The sequence below is a fragment of the Phascolarctos cinereus genome, unplaced genomic scaffold (genome assembly GCF_003287225.1).
Source record: "Phascolarctos cinereus isolate Bilbo 61053 unplaced genomic scaffold, phaCin_HiC Scaffold_2;HRSCAF=192, whole genome shotgun sequence".
NCBI lineage: Eukaryota > Metazoa > Chordata > Mammalia > Diprotodontia > Phascolarctidae > Phascolarctos > Phascolarctos cinereus.
Genome location: NW_027555625.1, coordinates 83,483,179 through 83,502,556, shown reverse-complemented (window position 1 = coordinate 83,502,556; position 19,378 = coordinate 83,483,179). Strand labels below are relative to the sequence as shown.

At 37.5% G+C, this 19,378-nt stretch overlaps 1 protein-coding gene across 5 annotated transcripts in view; it reads left to right on the top strand.

Moving 5' to 3' along the window:
- MAP4K3 (mitogen-activated protein kinase kinase kinase kinase 3) overlaps positions 1–19,378 on the top strand; it is a 195,992-nt gene that overhangs the window by 35,405 nt on the left and 141,209 nt on the right. For all 5 annotated transcript variants that reach the window (XM_020976955.2, XM_020976957.2, XM_020976956.2 and 2 more), the window contains one exon: positions 18,471–18,528. In XM_020976955.2, the coding sequence (XP_020832614.1) occupies positions 18,471–18,528 (58 nt within the window). The remainder of the gene's footprint in view (positions 1–18,470; positions 18,529–19,378) is intronic.

The following is a 19,378-nucleotide window of genomic DNA, read 5'->3' as shown; positions in this document are numbered from 1 at the left end:
AACTAAGAGTCTTTGCTCTCAAGGAACACATATTTTAATAGAGGGGAGATAATATATAGAGAAACATTCTGCTACCTTTCAGATAGAAAGGTCCAGTGGTCCCTAGACTGCAGCAGCACAGTGGATGACAGTGCATCATCTTTAATGTCATTTCCATGGATAAAATTATCTATTTCTGATGAGATCTATAGAAGTGGAGAAGGTATGAAGAACAGCAAATGTGAGTATAGAGGAGAGAAAACACATTTTCAAATCAGTGTGTTTGTCATTTCTTAGAAATGTCCCCAACTTACAAAGAGATTCCTGTATTGTTCTAGTCTTATATTTCTTCTGTAGAGTTTCTTCTTTAGTTGAGTCTATCTTCTTGTTGTCCTGTAATGTTTAATATTATGGATACCCATTATTAACATATGTCAATGTTAGGTCATTTCATGAGGATTGAAAATAATGGTGAAAACTTTTAAGTATATGTAGAATGACAACAGTTATCAGCAAAGTTGAGATAATAAGGATTGCTAATTTTCCATTTTGTTGTTGTAGTTGTCATTGTATCCAAAATTGGTCTCTTCTGTTTTTTCCTTTGAGGGAAATATTTGTATAGTATTTTGTTTTTCTTTTATCAGAATAGTAGGTTGCTTTTCACATGAAGATTGAAGGAAAATGAACTTTGGAACCTTGCTTGAAAAACATAGGGTATCTCATGGTTATTTTGTAGTGGGACATTTCATTTTTGAATTTAAGATTTGTCCTTTTTGACCAATGTTGCACTAGCAGATAATAATAGCAGCTAGCATTTGTTTAGCGCTTTAAGGTTTACAAAGTGCTTTATATGTTATCCCATTCGATCCTTATAACAGCCCTGTGAAGTAGGTGGTATTAGCACCTATTTTATAGATGAAGAAACTGAAGCTAGGAGATAACTGGGAGGTAACTTGTCCTGGGTCACCCAACTAGTAAATATCTGAAATAGGATTCAAAGTCACGTCTTCCCAGTTCCAAGTGCAATACTCAGCCTGTCACTTGGCTGCCAAAAATTGTTATGGAAAAGGAAGCTAAACTCTTTAAATCTAGCCGTTTTCTTTTTGTAGTTATAAGGTGTTTTTACATGGTAAACTTCTGAAGATTTTACTACAACCAGCAAGTAGCCTCCTCTGTTCTTCCTGTGTGTAATTTCTCTGCAGGGTATTATATACTCTGGTATCTTCTGTCCCTTTCCCCTTTAGCTGTTGAGTTTTGCAGTATTGCTTTAAGCACTCAAAGTGCTTATTAACAGCAAGCAAAGTGATACTGTTATGTCTTAGATAAGGGAAGAATTTGTCAAAGAATTAGAGTGGTAAAAGACAAATAAATTTTTATTTTCTTTTTAAAGTTGAGTTTGGTGTGATGATAGCCACTTTTTTGTTTCTGTTGTTGAAGAATGCTCTTCAGGAATAGAGCAACTGATGGAAGGAATAGAGCAGTTGATGGAAGGAGCTGAGAAAATATCAAATAATTTTAAAGGGCAGAGATCTATTTAAATCTACTGTGTGGTTTTTTGGTCTTTTTTCTTAAGGGCAGCTAGGTGGTACAGTGTATAAGAGTACTGGTACTGGAATCAGGAAGACTCATCTTCAAATCCAGCCTCACACACTTCCTAGCTGTGTGACCCTGGGCAAGTCACTTAACGTTGTTTGCCTCAGTTCCTCATCTGTAAAATGAGCTGGAGAAGGAAATGGCAAACCACTCCAATATCTTTGCTGAGAAAACTCCAAATAGTGTCATGAAGAGTTGGTCATGACTGAAAAACTAGGAAGTTTTTTGGCTGTTTCATGGGAAAAAAGTCAGTCCCTGGGAGGCACTGAGCAGAAAAAACATTCCAAACTGTAAAAATTTAGTTGCAAGTATTAGTACATAATGTAAATACATCATTTTTGTATACTCTGCAGTGTTTCCATAAGCATAATAATTTAATATAGTTTTGTTGTTGTTGTTGTTGTGTTTTTGAGGGGAAGGGCAGAGTTAGAAAATGAAGTTTAATCTTAAGAGAGCTGCCTAGGCCACTGACTTAAAGGATTTGCCCTCGATGACAGAGGTAGTTATGGTGCAGATTTTGAACTTAAACCTGGCTAGGTCCTCTTATTCAGAGATGGCCCTCTAACCACTGTTATCGCCTTACTCCTCTGGGTTTTAGTGCACAGAAAATGAAAAATAAAAATTACTGATTTAAGTAAGGGCTCTGCTTTAAAAATAACTTTTAGAAGAGTTGATTGATCTTGATGTAATGTGGAAGTGGGTAAAGAAGCCAAGTGGCCCTGGAAAAGTGCACTTACTCTCTTTCAGAATAAGCTTTTTGAGCTAGAATTAGCTGATCTCTGAGGTTTCTTTATGAGTTTTTATAACTCATTGGATTTAGGTAGTAAGAATTGTTAGTGGGGGCCCCCCCATTGATTTCAATATATATCATATTTATTCACCTGTGACATATATCTTCCCCCACTTTCCTTCCAGCAGAACGTCATCTCCTTAAGAACAGTATTGCAGTAGTGCCTGCCTTAATATATATATTTATTAATGGATTGCTATCAAAATTCTTGCTTATCTTTTCACTTTGGTCAAAGGTGCTTGTTCAGGAAAAAATTAATCAATGAATTCACAGTTTTTAGGTTTAGACCTTTCTAATTTATTAGAAAATGAGTTTTGTTTTGAAAGATTTTTGATTTGTTTTGAAAGAAATTGGCTATATACTACAAAAGGCTATTCTGTACCTTATAAATTTTATTTGGGGCATTTTGTTTCCCATTTTGAAACAAAAGTGTATAAGGAGTATTAAGGTCTACAAAATAAAGCAAAAGATAGTGAAATGGTTCTTTTCTATTGGTGAGATAAAAGATATTCATAGTCAGGTAAATAATAAGATAATTTGAGAATTAAACACTGATAACTGTGGGATATCAGGAAAGTCTTTGAGTAGAAGATGTCACCTGAGCTGGGCATTGAAGAAAATTAGGGATTATATGAGGTAGAAGAGAGTGTGCAGAACAGGCTATGCAAAGACTTGGGAACAGGAAATGGAATCTTGGTTTGGGAGAACAGCTAGGAAGCTAGTTTAGCCAAAATGTGAAGGACACAAAAGGATGTGTCTCAATATCCTTCACTTCTGTGACATGAGAGCTTAATGAAAGAATAAGACCATTCAGTAATTGCTTGAAAAATAGTGTACCTTTATTTTGGTACCTTTTAAATCACACAGGAAAGCTTTTTAAATCACACCAGAAAAGGACCTATCTGAAGGCAGGGCAAGGACAGAGGCAAAAATAGAAAGTTATGAGGAGGGCAGTTCCATGCCTTCCACACATGGTTAGTGGTTGACACCTCCAGTCTATGGTATCAGGCAGTACCTCCAAACCAAGGGAAGAAAGGGGGAAGCATCAGTGAATGCTAGTTGGATATAAGTATGATGATTTTGGGGTCATTAGTGGGGGGGAAAAGGGTGACAGTCCTAAGGAGAGGCTGCTTTGCCTTTATTATGTCTCTGTCACTTCCGTATTCTTGGTCACCTCTGTACACCAGAGCAGGTCACTGCATCTAGTTTTTGTAAGGAGAAGTGGATTCTTGCTCAGGTGAATATGGTGATTTTCTCATTTCTAATGTCATAGTGGTCAGGGAAACACTAGAGCATTGGCTAGGATACAAGACCAGTATATACAAAGTTAGGGTATGAAAGTTTCCAGATTAGGAAAATTCTGACTCTGGATATGAATGGGGTTGAACCAAAGTAGAGATAGTCTTTGACAGTAATGGTCACTTAAACCAGAGAGGTTTTCTTTGGACTATCGCAATTTTTTTTTCTGATTTAAATTTATTTTTGTTATTCTAAACTTGAACAAACAGAAAACACAAGCATTTCCATGTACACAGAACAGAAAAAGGATTGATTGTACATGAAGCATTGCATCTTTTCTATATGACTTGCATTAAAAAAAAAATTCAGCATGTTGGCTTCAGAGCTGTGTTGCTTGTCTCCTGAACCTCTTCCTGTTCTCTTCTGTGCATAAAAAAAGATTCCTTCCTCTTTTTTTTTTTTATCACTATTGTTAGTTTCTCTCTCATTTCCACATCTCCCCCAATTAAAAAACAACAAAAACAACAAAACATCTTGTAACAAAGAACTCTACTTATGCAAAATTAATCCATACATTGGCCATGCACAAAAATGATGTCTGAATTTGTGCCTTGAGTCCCCCACCTCTGTCAGACAGTGTGTAGAGTGACTCGTCAGTGATTCTCTGGAATTCTGGTTGGTCCTTGCATAAATCAGAGTTAAGCCCTTTGAAGTTATTTTTCTTTGCAGTGTTGGAGCTATTGTATAAATTGTTCTCACCTCACTGCATAAGTTCACCTGGTATTCCTAGATTTCCCTGAATCCCTTCCTGTTGTGATGCACTTATTTTCATACTCCAATACATTCACGCATACTTTTTTGTATATAGGTGTTCTTTCCCTCCTTCTTTGATCTTTTTGGAGTATATGCCTAGCAGTGCTATCTCTGAAAGGCAGCAAGAGTATTATCGAATTAGACATGGAGTCCAAGAGATCTGTGTTCAAGTCCTACCTCACATGTTTCCTAGCTGTATGTGACTGGGCAAATCACTTCTCTGCACCTTAAGTCTCTATAGGTGCCAGAATATTAGAGTTTACTCAGAACAAAACTTTTGTAAACATAATATTTTGTGGTCAAAATAGAATAACTTGTAAACATAATTCTCTTGATTTTTCTGAGAAATTTAGTTCTATAGTTTATAAGAAATTTTATCATCCTTCTGCCTGCCATGTCTGTCTCTGTCCTTGGCCAACCAATGATTTAGCTTTCCTCAAGCCAAACTCCTTAGGATTAGCAAGCTCACCTTTCATTTGGCCAATTGAGTACTTAGGTTTTCCAAAATGAGCTGTGTGTATTGAAACTGCAGACACCTCTGCCTCTCTTCTTTGTGGGGACTAGGATTTAAGCTAAACTAATAGGAAAAGGAAAAGGAAAACTAAAAGGCCCAAAGATGACAGGTTTCCTGCTTTCTTATTGTTTCCAGTGACTTTTTTCCCTACCATCTAATAGGCCATAAACTGAAGTGTAGGTAATATTCCCTTGGGGGTTTTGTTTTGTGCATTTTATCTTTTCTGACTCCCTTCTCTGTGATTTGGGTTTAAGATTTTACATTTACTTTATTACCTCAGGTCTGCAAATTTTAGCTAATCTCATCCTGAACTCCCTTGCTCTGAATTAATTTATGATGCTATGTCTACTAAAGCTTGTAAGATTTGCTGCCTGGAAATGATACTTCTTAGTTATAGAAACAGAGATTCATTTCATCAGAGATTGTTACATCTGGAATGGACTTTAAAAGGTCTTCTAACCTCCAATCTCAAACATGTTACATGGTAGAGGAAAATTAGTCCTAAGGGTATCATGTGATTTTTCCCAAAGTCACATAGTAGCTTGGCTGGGAACTCAGATTCAAGCCTCTTGCTTGTCTGTTGTTTTTCCTTCATAACATACTATGTACGATACACGCACACGCACATATGTCATTAGTAGGTATCTTCTGAGGCAGAGTAGGCTGGGCATTCACTCTCTGAGACCCCTTCTGGTATAAAGAGGATTGTATCCCCACACAGCCCACACTACACATGCATATGTAACATTAGGGCTGAGCACCCACTCTTTTAGCATCCCAATAGAAAAAGGCAGAAGACTCGTGAATCCTTCCAGAATACATATACTTTTCTCTTTCTGCTGAGCTTGCTCAAGGCCATAATCTTCTGTCTCTGCCCCAACCCACCCCCCATTTTGACTGAGGCCCCTGGAAATTTGGCAGTCACACCTGGATACAACAGTTGAGTGTTTTAGCCTTGGTACATGTTGACCATTTTCTCTATCAGGGCAAGAAGTTTTTATATAAGACAAAAATATTAACAAAACCATAACTTAGAGCTCCCAATTATTTAAAAAAGATTTATCATTCAGAGAGTATTTAGATATCTGACCATTTTACATTCTGTGTGTTTGGCTTCCTCCAATTCCCTTTGTTTGCCATGGATATACATATACATATACATATACATATACATATACATATACATATACATATACGTATACATATACATATACACCCACATATGTGTGTGTCTACATGTATACATATGGATATACTACATATGCAGATATGTATAAGCCTTCATGATTGATCATGGATTTTAAGATGAAACAAAAACAGACCATAGAAATGGCTTATATTTATAAAAAATCATATTAAAGTATCTTATTTAAATGAAAATGGGGAGGGAAATTGAGAGGAGAGATAAGTCTTTTTAACCTCTTTTGGGTTCTTTGTTCCATTCTTTGTCCCTCCGAGTTCTCTTATCGGTGGGCTCTTTGTCAGAGTGTTACTGTCTGTCCTGCTGTCCTCTCACACTCTCTCGCGGACAGGCTGTGTGTTGTCATCTCTCTTCCACCTGTCTCATTTGCCTATTGCAGATTGTGTTCCCCTTTTCAAAATTACTGAGCTCAAAGATCTTTAGTCAGGACTGGGGTTGGGGTGGGGGGTTGTCATCTGGTCATTTTGAACTGTGGACTCCAGAATGCCATTCATGTCTTAAACACCTGTCAAGAAAAAGAGCATCTGTTAAGCATCTGTTAATGTACCTAGGCACTATGCTGAATTCTGGGGATATAAAGGAAAGGCAAAAGCAATTCTTAGCCTTAAGGAACTAAAAATCTAATTGGGGGAGAAAATGTGCAAATAACTACATACAAACAAGATATATACAGGATCAATTGGAGATAATATCTCAGATACAAGACATTTACATTAAGGTCTGCCTGCCTCAACTCTCTTCCCCACTCCAGTCTCTTCTCCATTGAACCACCGAAGTGATTCTCCTAAAGCCCAGGTCTAATCATGTCACCCTGCTATAACCATGTCAATAAACTTCAGTGGTTCCCTATCGCCTCCAGGATGAAATATTAAATGTTCTGTTTGGCATTCAAAATCCTTCATAACCTAGGTTCTCTCCTTCCCCCTAACCTTTCTGGTTTTCTTATATCTTACTCTCTGACCTATATATTCTTCCATCCAGTCACACTGGCCTCTTGGCTGTTCTTTTTTTTTTTTTAAGGCAATTGAGGTTAAGTGACTTGCCCAGGATCATACAGCTAGTGAGTGTTAAGTGTTTGGTCTGAGGCCGGATTTGAACTCAGGTCCTCCTGACTTCAAGGCCAGTGCTCTATCCACTGCACCACCTAGCTGCCCCAGATATTACAGTCTTTTAACAGAAAATAATATTTTTTAGAAGCTAAATTCATTTATTTTGTTTGTCCTGTGAAGTAACATTTTTTGAAGTATCAAAATGAGATTAACAGTAAACATACTGTATGCATCATTGGGTTCTTGTAAAGAAAGCACAAACCTTAAATTGCTTTCAGAACTAATGTAATTTTTTTTTTAGTGAAGATGCTTGTATTCTAATTAATGAAAAATGTAGTTATGATGCTCTCATGTGGTTATAGATAACAATGTATAGCTCATAGATTATGATCTTAAATTAGAAGGGACCTTAAAATTCTAATCAGCTAGTTCACCACCACCCCTACCCTTTCCCTGACTTTACATTTAAGAAAACAAGCTTAAAGGGGCAGTTGGATCATAGGATCAAAAATCTCGCACTTTCTCTGCTGTCTCACAGCCAGCGTCTTCAGGTGAGGTCACCATACAATATTTCTTCCATCTCCTGTTGGGCACAGAGTGTCCTGAGGAAAGATTGCTAGGAGCTGGGCTGACCTTCTATCTGCCCCAAAGCAACCACTTCCAGCACAAAGCAACTTTCTCCTCCTGCCACCTGCCCAGTCTCTCAGCTGGGATGTGGAGAACCTCTGGTGCAAAGAAGAGCAACACTCCCTTTTGACTTCAGCCCTCCCATCTTCTGTACCTGTCTTTTGAGGGTTCGAGGTGTGGCACCCTCCACTCAATGATGAACATTCTCACACCTAGTCATTTGCTTCGTATCCTGGTGATTCTGAACTCAAGAAGATAGAGGTCCTCCACCAGCCAGCATCACAGCATCCATCCATCCATAGATGATGAAGTTGATGCACGCATTGCCAGAGCTAGCTCAGCATTTGGGAGGCTCCAAAAGAAAGTGTAGGAGAGAAGAGGTTTTAGGCTAAACTAAAGGTCTACGGAGTCGTTGTGCTGACTTCACTGTTATATGCATTTGAAACCTGAATACTCTATCAGCACCACGGCAGAAAACTGAACCACTTCCGTTTGAATTGTTTTTGAAAGATTCTGAAGATTATTTAGCAAAATGAGATACAGCACACTGAAGTCCTCTCTCAAACTGAACTGCCAAGCATTGAAACTCTGCTGCAGACAGCATAGCCCAAATGCCAAACACATAGTTACCTAAAAGACTGTTTTTGGAGAACTCACACGAAACAAGCACTAACACCATGGTCAGAAGGAGCAACAGAAGGACACTCTGAAGGGCCCTCTAAAGAGCTTTAGTATCGATTGTGAGACATGGGAGATGCTGAGACCTCCCACAGTAGAAAAGATGTTGTACTTCACAAGCAAAGCAAAATTGCAGTAGCACAGGGGAACAACGTGAATTGTGCAAATCCAGAACTATCTCCATCCCAAATGTTTTAATGGACTATTTGTGCCTGACCTGCAGTAGAGCCTTCCAATTTCATATTGAACTGATCAGCCATAGCCAAACACATTGTACCCTCACCTCAACATTGTGATATCATTGGGCCTTTTCAAAAATGAAGATGAGTAACAACATACCTGACTCTGATCGACATCCAGCTGCCATTCCACACCCCCACCACCTTATCCCTCAACCCTCCCACCTCAAAATTTTAACCTAATTCCACTCAACCTTCCAGTGTACCCTCTGGAATGCCTATTTCATAGGCAACAAGCATCCCTTCATCTTAATTCTTTTCCTTTTCTACTATTTCTATCTGCTAGCTCTTACTGAAACCTGACTTGCCTCTAATGACACGGTCTCCCTGGTCTCCCTTTCCAGTACTGCCTGTACCTTCACTCATTCTTAGCTCATTGGGCAAGGAAGGAGAGTTGGAATGCACCTTGCTCCCCATTGCCACTTTCAGATTCTTTGTGGAACCTGCTTTCCTCTATCATTCAGTAACATCTCTTCCTTTGAGGTTCATGCTATTCATATACAACTACCACTTAATCAAAACACGTATAGCTGTTGTGTACAGACCCCCCCAGGTCACTCCCCTTACTTTCTTAATGAGTTTGATAACTGGCTCACATTTTCCTTCTCTTCCCCAACTCCTAGAGTATGTATGTATGCATGCATGCATGCATGCGTGTGTGTATATGTGTATATATACATATATGTGTATGTATACATATACATATGTCTTTGTATATATTCTCCCTCCTCCCTCCTTCCTTTGTGTATGTACTCCCTCAAATACCCTATCTACTCACCTTCATGAGCTACTCCTTCATCCTATCTCACCCACACACCAAGATGGTCATATCTTGCTGTCATCCACAAATGTACCACCCTCCATGTTCAAGAATTCTGAAATCACCTTATTAGACCATAATCTGTTAGGTTTTCACCTTTCCATCTGCCTTCATTTTTGAAACCCAGCCCTTTGTCCAAACTGCGACTCCCACTCACTTGACCTTTTAAATCTTTCCTACGTCATCTTCTCTTCAGTAGCTGCTCTTTTCTCATCTCCCAATCTTGAACCCTTAGTGAACCAGTTCAGCTCCATACTGTCCTCCCCTTGAATTTCTTGTGCCCTTATATCACTGATTATGCCCTTGCCAAACCTCAACTTTTGTTCACTCTCACCATTTGTTGCCTTCTCTTCTACACATGTGCTGCTGAACAAAGATGGAGAAAATCACACAACACTTCTGATTTGGTTTACTATAAATTTATGTTACACAATCTCAAGTGGACCCTCACTTCTTTTAAGAAATCCTACTATACCTCCCTAATCCTACTTTTTCAGTCTTTCTGCAACTCACTCCCCATAAGGTATTCTGTAATCCAGTGTCACTGGCCTCCTGGCTATTCCACAAACAAGACGCTCCATCTCTTGGCTCCAGGCATCTTTTTTTTGTGTGTGTGTGGTTGTTCCCCAAGCCTAGAATGCCCTCACTCCTCTGCTTCTTGACCTCTCTGACTTGTTAGTCTGGCCTCTCATTTACCCCCATCCTCCCTTTTTCCTGCTGGCCTCACTTAGACATATCAATTTAGTGTTGGCTGGAAGCAGCACTGCGAGAGGGAGTCATCATTTCTTTAAGTATTTTAAGTACATGTATACCTTTTGTAGTGAACAATTATAGTCCTTTCTTGCTTTTAGATTCTTGTGGTTTCTAATTTCTTCAGGTTTTGAACAAATCAAATCAGAAATGCTTTTTATTTTTTTGGCTTTGATTTAGTAATCAGGACTTACTCTGATCTTTTCTCATTCTTGGTGGGTGTAGAGCTCAACTGTAATTTCTTCCTGCTGGTCTGCCATCTTTGCTGGTCACCCCAGAGTATGCTTTTAATATTATTGCGACTGTTTAGGAGGAATTTAGAATGTATCTTTTTTTTCTTTCAAAACTGCTTTATAAAATGGAAAGAGGAGGATTTAGGTATTGTTTTATTTTTATTTGTAGTATAATTTACTAGCAACTTTCACAGCAAATCACATTTGGGTTTTAGATTGCTCGTAGAAATAGGAGACAGACAAGGGATTTATTACATTTTGCTATCTTTATTGACCGTAATTTTTAGTAAACAAATATTTTATTTTAGTAATAAAAATGGTAGGGGAGAATTAGTATTATTTGAATAGCTTCACATTTGTGAAATTTCTAGTCATAAAAAGACAAAGGCAATAAGCAATGGGTCAATGCAGTGTTATTCAACTCCTTGTGAATTTTTGTGTCAGGGTCAGCACCACAGATCACACTGGGTAAGAGGCATTGAAGTGAAGCATAAAAGGATAACTAGAAATAAATAAAGAGATTAAATAAAATCAGGAAATTGGCCTGAGTGGGATTTTTCTCTAGTTGGTTGTCTTTGATGTTAACTTATCTAATGGAATATTTTCAAAATGTGACATGAGTATGTGCCTGAAATACAGAGCATACTGCTCCATATTTCCTTTTCCTTTAGAATTAAGAGTCATTATTGAATATCGGTTGTTGCACTGTCTCCTATATAGATGTGGCTATAGATGCAAATGCAGTTTTAGATGAACGTATTCAGCAGTGCTTCTGGAACTTGCCTGTGTGTGTGTGTGTGTGTGTGTGTGTGAAGCAACTGAGGTTAAGTGACTTGGCCTAGGGTCACATAGCTAGTGTCAAGTGTCTGAGGCTGGATTTGAACTCGGGTCCTTCTGACTACAAAGCCAGTGTTCTATCCACTGCACCACCTAGCTGCCCCTGGAACTTGCTTTTTTGATAAAGTCTCTGCTGTAAGCTTTTTGGTCCTTTATTGCTCACGAGACTGAGTAAAAAATATGTAGCTTCAGAACCTTTTGATTGGTATCAAATAGATGTCTCTTGACAAAGCTAATTACAAACTCAAAGATGGAAGCAATCTTTCCCTCCCAGGAAAGTTCCTTCATTGAATTTACATGCTTTTGACTTGTTAGCAGTTTTCACAATATCTGTATTACTAACAGTGAACGAACCACAAACAAGTACATGTCAACATTCAGGCTTCTATTTCAAAATAAGTTTTTAAGAATTTGTTCCAGGGTAGGGATTTTTTTTTCTTTTGTGGTGAGGCCATCAGGGTTATGTGACTTGCCCAGGGTCACACAGCTAGTAAGTATCAAGTGTCCGAGGCCATATTTGAACTCAGGTCCTCCTGAATCCAAGGCCACTGCGCCACCTAGCTGCCTCCCTAGGGTAGGGATTTTTATGAATCCCACAGACCCTATCTCATTTATCTTCGTCAGAAGATAATACAATACCTCTTCTGGGTTGTAATTAATTATTTCTAAGCCTATTCTCAATTTTATACTCGTTATAAGATTCCAGGCACAAGAATCATTTAAAATTATATAAGCACCTTGTAAAGCTTATGAAGAGACTTGGAATCTTTGTTTTGGTTGTCTGACAGACTTAAGAAATCACTTTTATATTAAAATTTTGTTTCCTTGATAGCATAATGAATCTTATCCATGGCTTAAATCAACAAAGCAGCATTGGTAAGCAGGAAGATAGTAAAAATGTCAGATACCCTGCTTCCTCAGGATAGTTAGTCTCCACAGTTGGATAACATCAGAACAGCTTTTCTATTCCTCAGGCAAGCTCATGATTCTGAGTATAAGCATACAAATGGTAGAGAAAAAAATATTTTTATCCATTTACATATTGTCTTTCATTCTGTGAACAACTGAAAAAGGTGTGACAACTTTAGAAATTCTCATAGGTTGTAATTTTCTAGTCACCAAAGCCTCCATTTGGGGGATTCCAACAGCTTCAGCACATGTAGAAGCGGTCTATGTGTCATTATTCTGTTTAAGCCTGCAGACCTTTGATCTGTGATGTTTAGAAAAAAGAATAAGTATTACCAAAACAAATACTTTTTATTACAAGTGTAAAACTTTCAGAGGATAAATTATTTTGAAGTGAATTCCCTGAAATAATGACAAAAGCCTTATGCATGGTATGCTGAAGTTTTTAAAAACCCAACCATCCTTCCAAAATCACCATGTCTGAATTTGCAGTAGCAGAGAAAACCTGCAGAAAAATCACATAACTCACTCAACTATAGTGCATAAAGCACTAGACCTGGAGTCAGATAGACCTCTGTTCAAATCCAGATGCAGAGACTTACTGGCTCTTTGACATTGGGCAAATTACTTAACCATTGTCTACCTCAGTTTCCTCCTCTGTAAAATGGGATAATAATAGCACCTACTTCCCAGGATTGTTTTGAGGATCAAATGAGATGTTTATAAAGCACTTTGCAAACCTTAAAACACTATATAAATGTTAGTGATTAATATTATTATTTTAATTTTGAGTCAGAAATAGAGGTACTATCTCATCATTTCAGTAAACATTCATAATAAGGGGTACTTGAATTTAATTGTGCATGGTGTGTTATAGTATTCAAACAGTTGCTAGATGACTTGATGCATGAAGAATTTGCATAGTTTTGTGCTTTGGTGCCTACACATCATATTGTAGTGATTCATGAACATTTCCTGTATTTCTTCTGTACACAGGTTCCCTTTCCAGGTTTGCAAAACCGTAGTAAAATTTTACCCACTCATTTTCACTAGGGAAAAAAAATGGAGTACACAGAATACAGTGCTCTGCCTCCATTTCCTCATCTGTAAAATGGGATAATAGTAACATGTGATTTTGAAGATCAAATGAGATATTTATAAAGTACTTTGCAAACCTTAAAATGCTATATAAATGGTAGCCACTGGATGATTTATGGGACAATACTTACAAGAGTTTCACAGGGCTGTCTACTAGGTGAGTTCATAGGTCCATAGAGAAACTTTTTGACACCACCTTGTAAGGAGGAGATTAGGAGTTTACTAAATAGGTAATAAATAAATGGCTTTTCTTTTATTTCTTTTTTTTTGTGAGGCCATCAGGGTTAAGTGACTTGCCCAGGGTCATGCAGCTACTAACTAAGTGTTAAGTGTCTGAGGCTGGATTTGAACTCAGGTCCTCCTGACTCCAAGGCCAGAGTTCTATCTACTGCCCACCTACCTGCCCCTTGAATGGCTTTTCTTGTTTACTAGATTAGTACCTAGAATAGTAATTTTTCAAATTAAGTATTGAATAATTGCTTTTTGGGCACCTACTTTGCACCCATTTAAAATTTTTGTTTGTGGCCAGCAGATGATGTTCTGGCAATCTTTTTCTCCAGTATGAAATCACCTCAGAAGATACCTACCTCACTTTATATGGCTCCCAAAGAGCTGACTAGATTAAGAAGCCTGAAGCAGGGCTAGAACTGACTGCCTCTGTGAGATCATTTAAACTAAGGCCATACTTGGATCTCCAGAATCTCTTATCAGGCTCACTCATATGTATCACATCACATAATTTTTGGAAACCTAGTAAGCGCATGACTGGTATAAACTGGTTATGTGCCATTCTGCCAGGTTTCCCTGACACATACTCAAATAGAATTCTCTTGGCTATTGATGACACAACTAAAAATGTTTATTACCATCAAAGTCATTGTAGTTCTCTCTTCCTATCACAGAAGTACATTAATGAAGATGAGGTAATGGGAAGATGGAGCCATCATCCTATGGATTTTCACTTTTGCTAGTTATTTAGGGAAGGGCAGTCAGCCTCAGGTTTTTGTTTGTTTTTTTTTTTTTTCGCCTAGTTATAGTCATTGCTAGGACCCTAGAATTTTTTAGTTCTATACAAAAGAGTATTTTATAGCTGTCTACTTTATTCCTGGTTTGCATTTTTAAGAACAATTACATTTAATCGTGAGCCTCCATGACAGCATAGTGCATCTTCAGAATTTTAAATAATATTAATTAAGCATTATTTCTCTTTGTGAAATCTTGACTACTGAGTCAATTCAGAAACTGTAGAATGTGATTTTTAGACAGAAGGCTGTCTATCAGATCCTGATTAAAAATCAATTTTTATGAGGGTAGAGATTCAAAATTTGAAGTTGACCTACTGGTTTGCTTAAACATCAAAAACGAAGCTGCATGTATGTCAGAGTTTTCTTACAAAGGATATTGAAGAATAGTTTGGAATATTTTCCTTTGTGATTAGCTGCTGTACTGCCAGCTAAGTCATATGCTGGAAAATATTTCAGAGTTGTAAAGGCAAAAAAAAAATAGTATTTTAGTTGAGTGCTTTTCAGTTGACTCTGAAGAATTGATTTAAATTTAAAACTCACTCCTATGTGCATACACTTTGACCCAGCAATAGCACTTCTAGGGCTATATCCCAGAGAGATCATACAAATGGGAAAAGGACCTACATGTACAAAAATATTCATAGCAGCTCTTTTTGTGGTGGCAAAGAATCGGAAATTGAGAGGATGCCCATTAATTGGGAAGTGGCTGAACAAGTTGTGGTATATGAATGTAATGGAATACTGTTGTGCTATGAGAAATGATGAACAGGCTGACTTCAGAAAAACCTGGAAAGACTTATATGGTCTGATGCTGAGTGAAGTGAGCAGAACTAGGAGAATGTTGTACACAGTAACAGCCACATTGTGCATTGACTAGTATTGATTAAGACATCTCCAAAGGCGTCTTGGTGGAAAATGCTATCCATAAAGAAGAAAGAACTATGGCATTTGAATGCAGATTGAAGCATACTATTTGCTTTTTTTTTCTTCTGTTGTGTTTTGTTTCCTTGTTCTGGTGGTTCATCTTATTGGTTCTAATTCTTACTTACAACATCACTAATGTGAAAATATGTTTCATAGGCATGTATATGTATAGCCTATATCAGATTGCGTGCCATCTTGGGGAGGGACGGAGGGAAGGGGAAAAAATTTTAAACTCAAAAACGTATGGAAGTGATTGTTGATAAATCAAAATAAATTGCTTTTAAAAAAGCCTCACTCCTTATGTAAGGAAATTGAGGTTTACTGACAAATTTCAAACTAAAGAGTCTTCTGAATAATTTTATTTACAACTAAAGGTGCATTGTGGTGTGGTAGAAATTACATAACTTTAGAGTTTTGAACTCTAGGTTCAAATCCTATCAGGTTCTTACAATTCATAGATCCACAGCTAGATGGCATCCTAGAAGACCCATCATCCAATATCCCTAAATTTACAAATGAGAAAAATACTGCTCAGGGAGAGCAGTGTGACCTTGGACATTTAACCTCTGTTAGAATAATGGGGTTGAACTGAAGGGTATTTAATGTCTTTTTTTTTTTTGAGGCAGTGGTGGTTAAATGACTCGCCCAGGGTCACACAGCTAGCTAGTAAGTGCCTGAGGCCCGATCTCAGGTCCTCCTGACTCCAGGGCCAGTACTCTATCCATTGCTCCACCTAGCTGCCCCAGTTTAGCTCCTTCTTAACTCTTAATATTTTATAAGTGAGTCTAAAAGAGTCTTTTATAGAAGGCCCCCCGGAGTTTGGAAGATCTGGGCTCAAGTCTCACCTATAATTTATATGGGCTGTGTGGCTTGGGGCAAGTTCTTGAAACTCTCTAGGACTGAGTTGCAGAGCGTATTTAGATCTGCTTTGGTGGAGGAAGTTTCTCATTGAGAATATCTTGCCCATAAAACCAGAGGTGTATTTAAAAAAACAACACCACCCAAACCATATATTAAATATTGATTTATTGTAAAGCTCTTTTTTTTAAACCTTTTGCAGTTATATTTTACCAATGACTGTTAAAGTAAGCTGGTTTTATTATTAGCAAATCAACTATTGTAGTTAATACAATATTGACAACAAAACCCCTTGTGGGACGTGAAATTTTATATGATTTTTGTGACTAGCAAATTGTGCCCTCCTGTGGTCAGTTATGCTTCAGCTCTGTAACCTGGTATGTATAATCTTTCTGTTGGTGAACTATTTAAGTCATGTATATTCTGTTAACACTTGTACTATGAATCATCTTATCACCAAAAACAATTGTGGCAGGATCTCATTGTACTTTAGAAGGGTTGAGGATAAAATCCTGCTTTATTCCACCTGGATTTTAAACATAATATTTTCCTAGGACAGAGGTTCTCAACCAGAGTTCTGTGACCTTTTTTTTTTTTTAAATAATGTGTAGATAACTTTTTCAGCATATATATTCACTTCTTCTCCTGACACCACCACCACCCCAAAGGCAGAGTCTCATCTCCTCACATCTATTCCAGTAGCCTATTTGACCTTTTAGGCCTCTAGTCTCTCCCCACCCCATAGTCCACTCTCCACTCAGCTCTTAAAGTGGTCTACTGTCACTCACATGCTGAATAAATTCCATTGACTCCCTAGTGCCTCCAAGATGAAATATCACATCCTCTGTTTGGCTTTTAAATTCCTTCATAATCTGGCCCCATCTTACCTTTCCCTTTTCTTCATACTCTGTGATCTAGTAACTGTGCCTTCCTTGCTTTTCCTCGCACAAGACACTCCATCTTCTGAGGGAATTTTCACTGGTTGTCCTCAGGGCCTGGAATCCTTTCTTTTCATCCTCATCTCTGCCTTCTGGCTTCTGTGGTTTCCTTCATGTCTCAGCTAAAATCCCACCTTCTGCAGGAAGCCATTTCTGGTTCCCTTCAATACTAGTGTTTTTCTCTGCTGCTTATCTCTAATTTATCCTCTCGGTATCTTGTTTATATATAGTTGTTTACATGTTGTATCTCCCATTAGATTGTAAGCTCTTGAAAACATGGACTGGTTTTTTGCCTTTTGGTGTTCCCAGGGTTTATCACAGTGCCTGGCACCTAATGGGTGTTTAATAAGTCCTTATACTGTCTTCTGAGGATACCTTTCTAGGTAGTTGCCAAATTACATATATTTAAAAACGTGCAAGGCGCCTGTTCTGATTTTACATTCATGCAGCATCTAGCCACTTACATTCTAGGATTCTTTTTCTTTAAAAAAATGATTATTTTTGTTTTTACATCATGCTTATTTTCAGATATAGCTCTTTCACCCTACCCTACCTGTTGAACCTTCCTTTGATAACAAAGATTAAGAGGGGGAAAAAGCAGTTGAACCAGACAAGCTAAAATATTGACCACATGCATATTCCATACCCACAGCCATATACCTGTGTGTTGAAGGGAGTCGTCATAATTACACAGCATTCAGTTTCTTTTTTTTGTAGTTGCACTTTCTCTTCGCCTTGTTATGCTTGTTATCTTCCTGGTTCTGCTTACTTCCGTTTGTATCTGTTCATATCGGTCTTGTCATCTATATAGTTTTCATATTTATCTTCTAGTACAATAATATTAGATCATGTATCACAATTTTTTAAGGCTGATTTTAGCTTTGTTCTTATATATTATGCTTACTGTATGTGTGTCAATTTGTCTTCCTAGGTTTTTCTGAATTCTTCATATTTATTATTTCTCGCAGTAAAGTAATATTTTGTCACATTCATATGCCATAATTTGTTTAGCTATTCCCCCATTAATATAAATTCCTACTTTGTTTTTAATTCTCTTTTGTTGTTGTTGTTATTCCCAAAAGCACTGTACTTTCCTACACATATGGGACCTTTCTCTCTTTGACATAGGATTGTTTTTTAGTGTTTAGTCATTTAGTTGAAATATATCCAAACTGGCCTTGCTATGATTCTAAGGGATCTGATTTAAACCATGAATAAATTAAATTAGCAGCAAATAATTTCACAGTTTTACTATTGCATTTTAAAATGTAAACTATCACACTATGACTTAAAGAATCAAATGTTAAACCAATGTAACCTTTAAATAAAACTTTAAAACTTTTTTTTCTTCTTTCTTAGGCTCGAAATGTTAACACTGGTGAACTGGCAGCAATTAAAGTAATAAAATTGGAACCAGGTAAAGCTTTCTATATTTTGAAATTTTTCTGGAGGTTGTTGACTATAGATTATCTTCATGAAATTTCTGTACCTGCCAACATTTACATTTCCTTCCGCTTCAGCTAGGTTTATATGAAACCATTGTCATACGCTGCCTGATAGAAAGTTGGCGTGTAACATATTTAGGAAATTCTTGGGGTGGGGTTGGGGAGGGACAGATAGTACTCTTTGGGAATGAGTTTTTAATTAAGAGGACATGAAAATGGAAAATGGAGAATTGTGGGTTTTCCAAGGGCCAGGTCGTGGTTACATATCCAGGTACATTCAAGTAGCTTGTGTCCCTAAGAGAGTTTAAAAGCTGAGAAAATTGAAACATGCTAAAGATTAAGAAGCTAGAATATATAGAAATATATATGTAGAGGCTAGATTTTATATATAGAGAGAGAGAAGCTAGAATATATATATATAGAAGCTAGAATATATAGAACTTTTCAGGTTCTCCACCCCTATATCTATATACTACTTGGAGGTTAGGACTTTTTATTCTAGAAGTATATTAATATTGCTGTAGCTTAAGGTCCGTTTCCTTTTAACTGAACTAGCCTTTCCTATAGATAAAGGTCCTAAGATCATCTTCCTAGGTATGGAGGCCACAGCTTGTGGGCTGATGTTGGCTGGAGACTGGTACTAGTTCTGGGCTGTGTACATTGTGTCCTGGCTCCCATGTTCTCTCCTTAGACTTGTATCTCTTCCTGTTTTTAGTTACTTTAATTTTGGTTATTGTGCATATATATTCTCATACACAAGCAACAATGGTGTAGGGTGTGGACATTGTGAAACTGTCATAGCAAAGTTCAGTGGCTCACAGA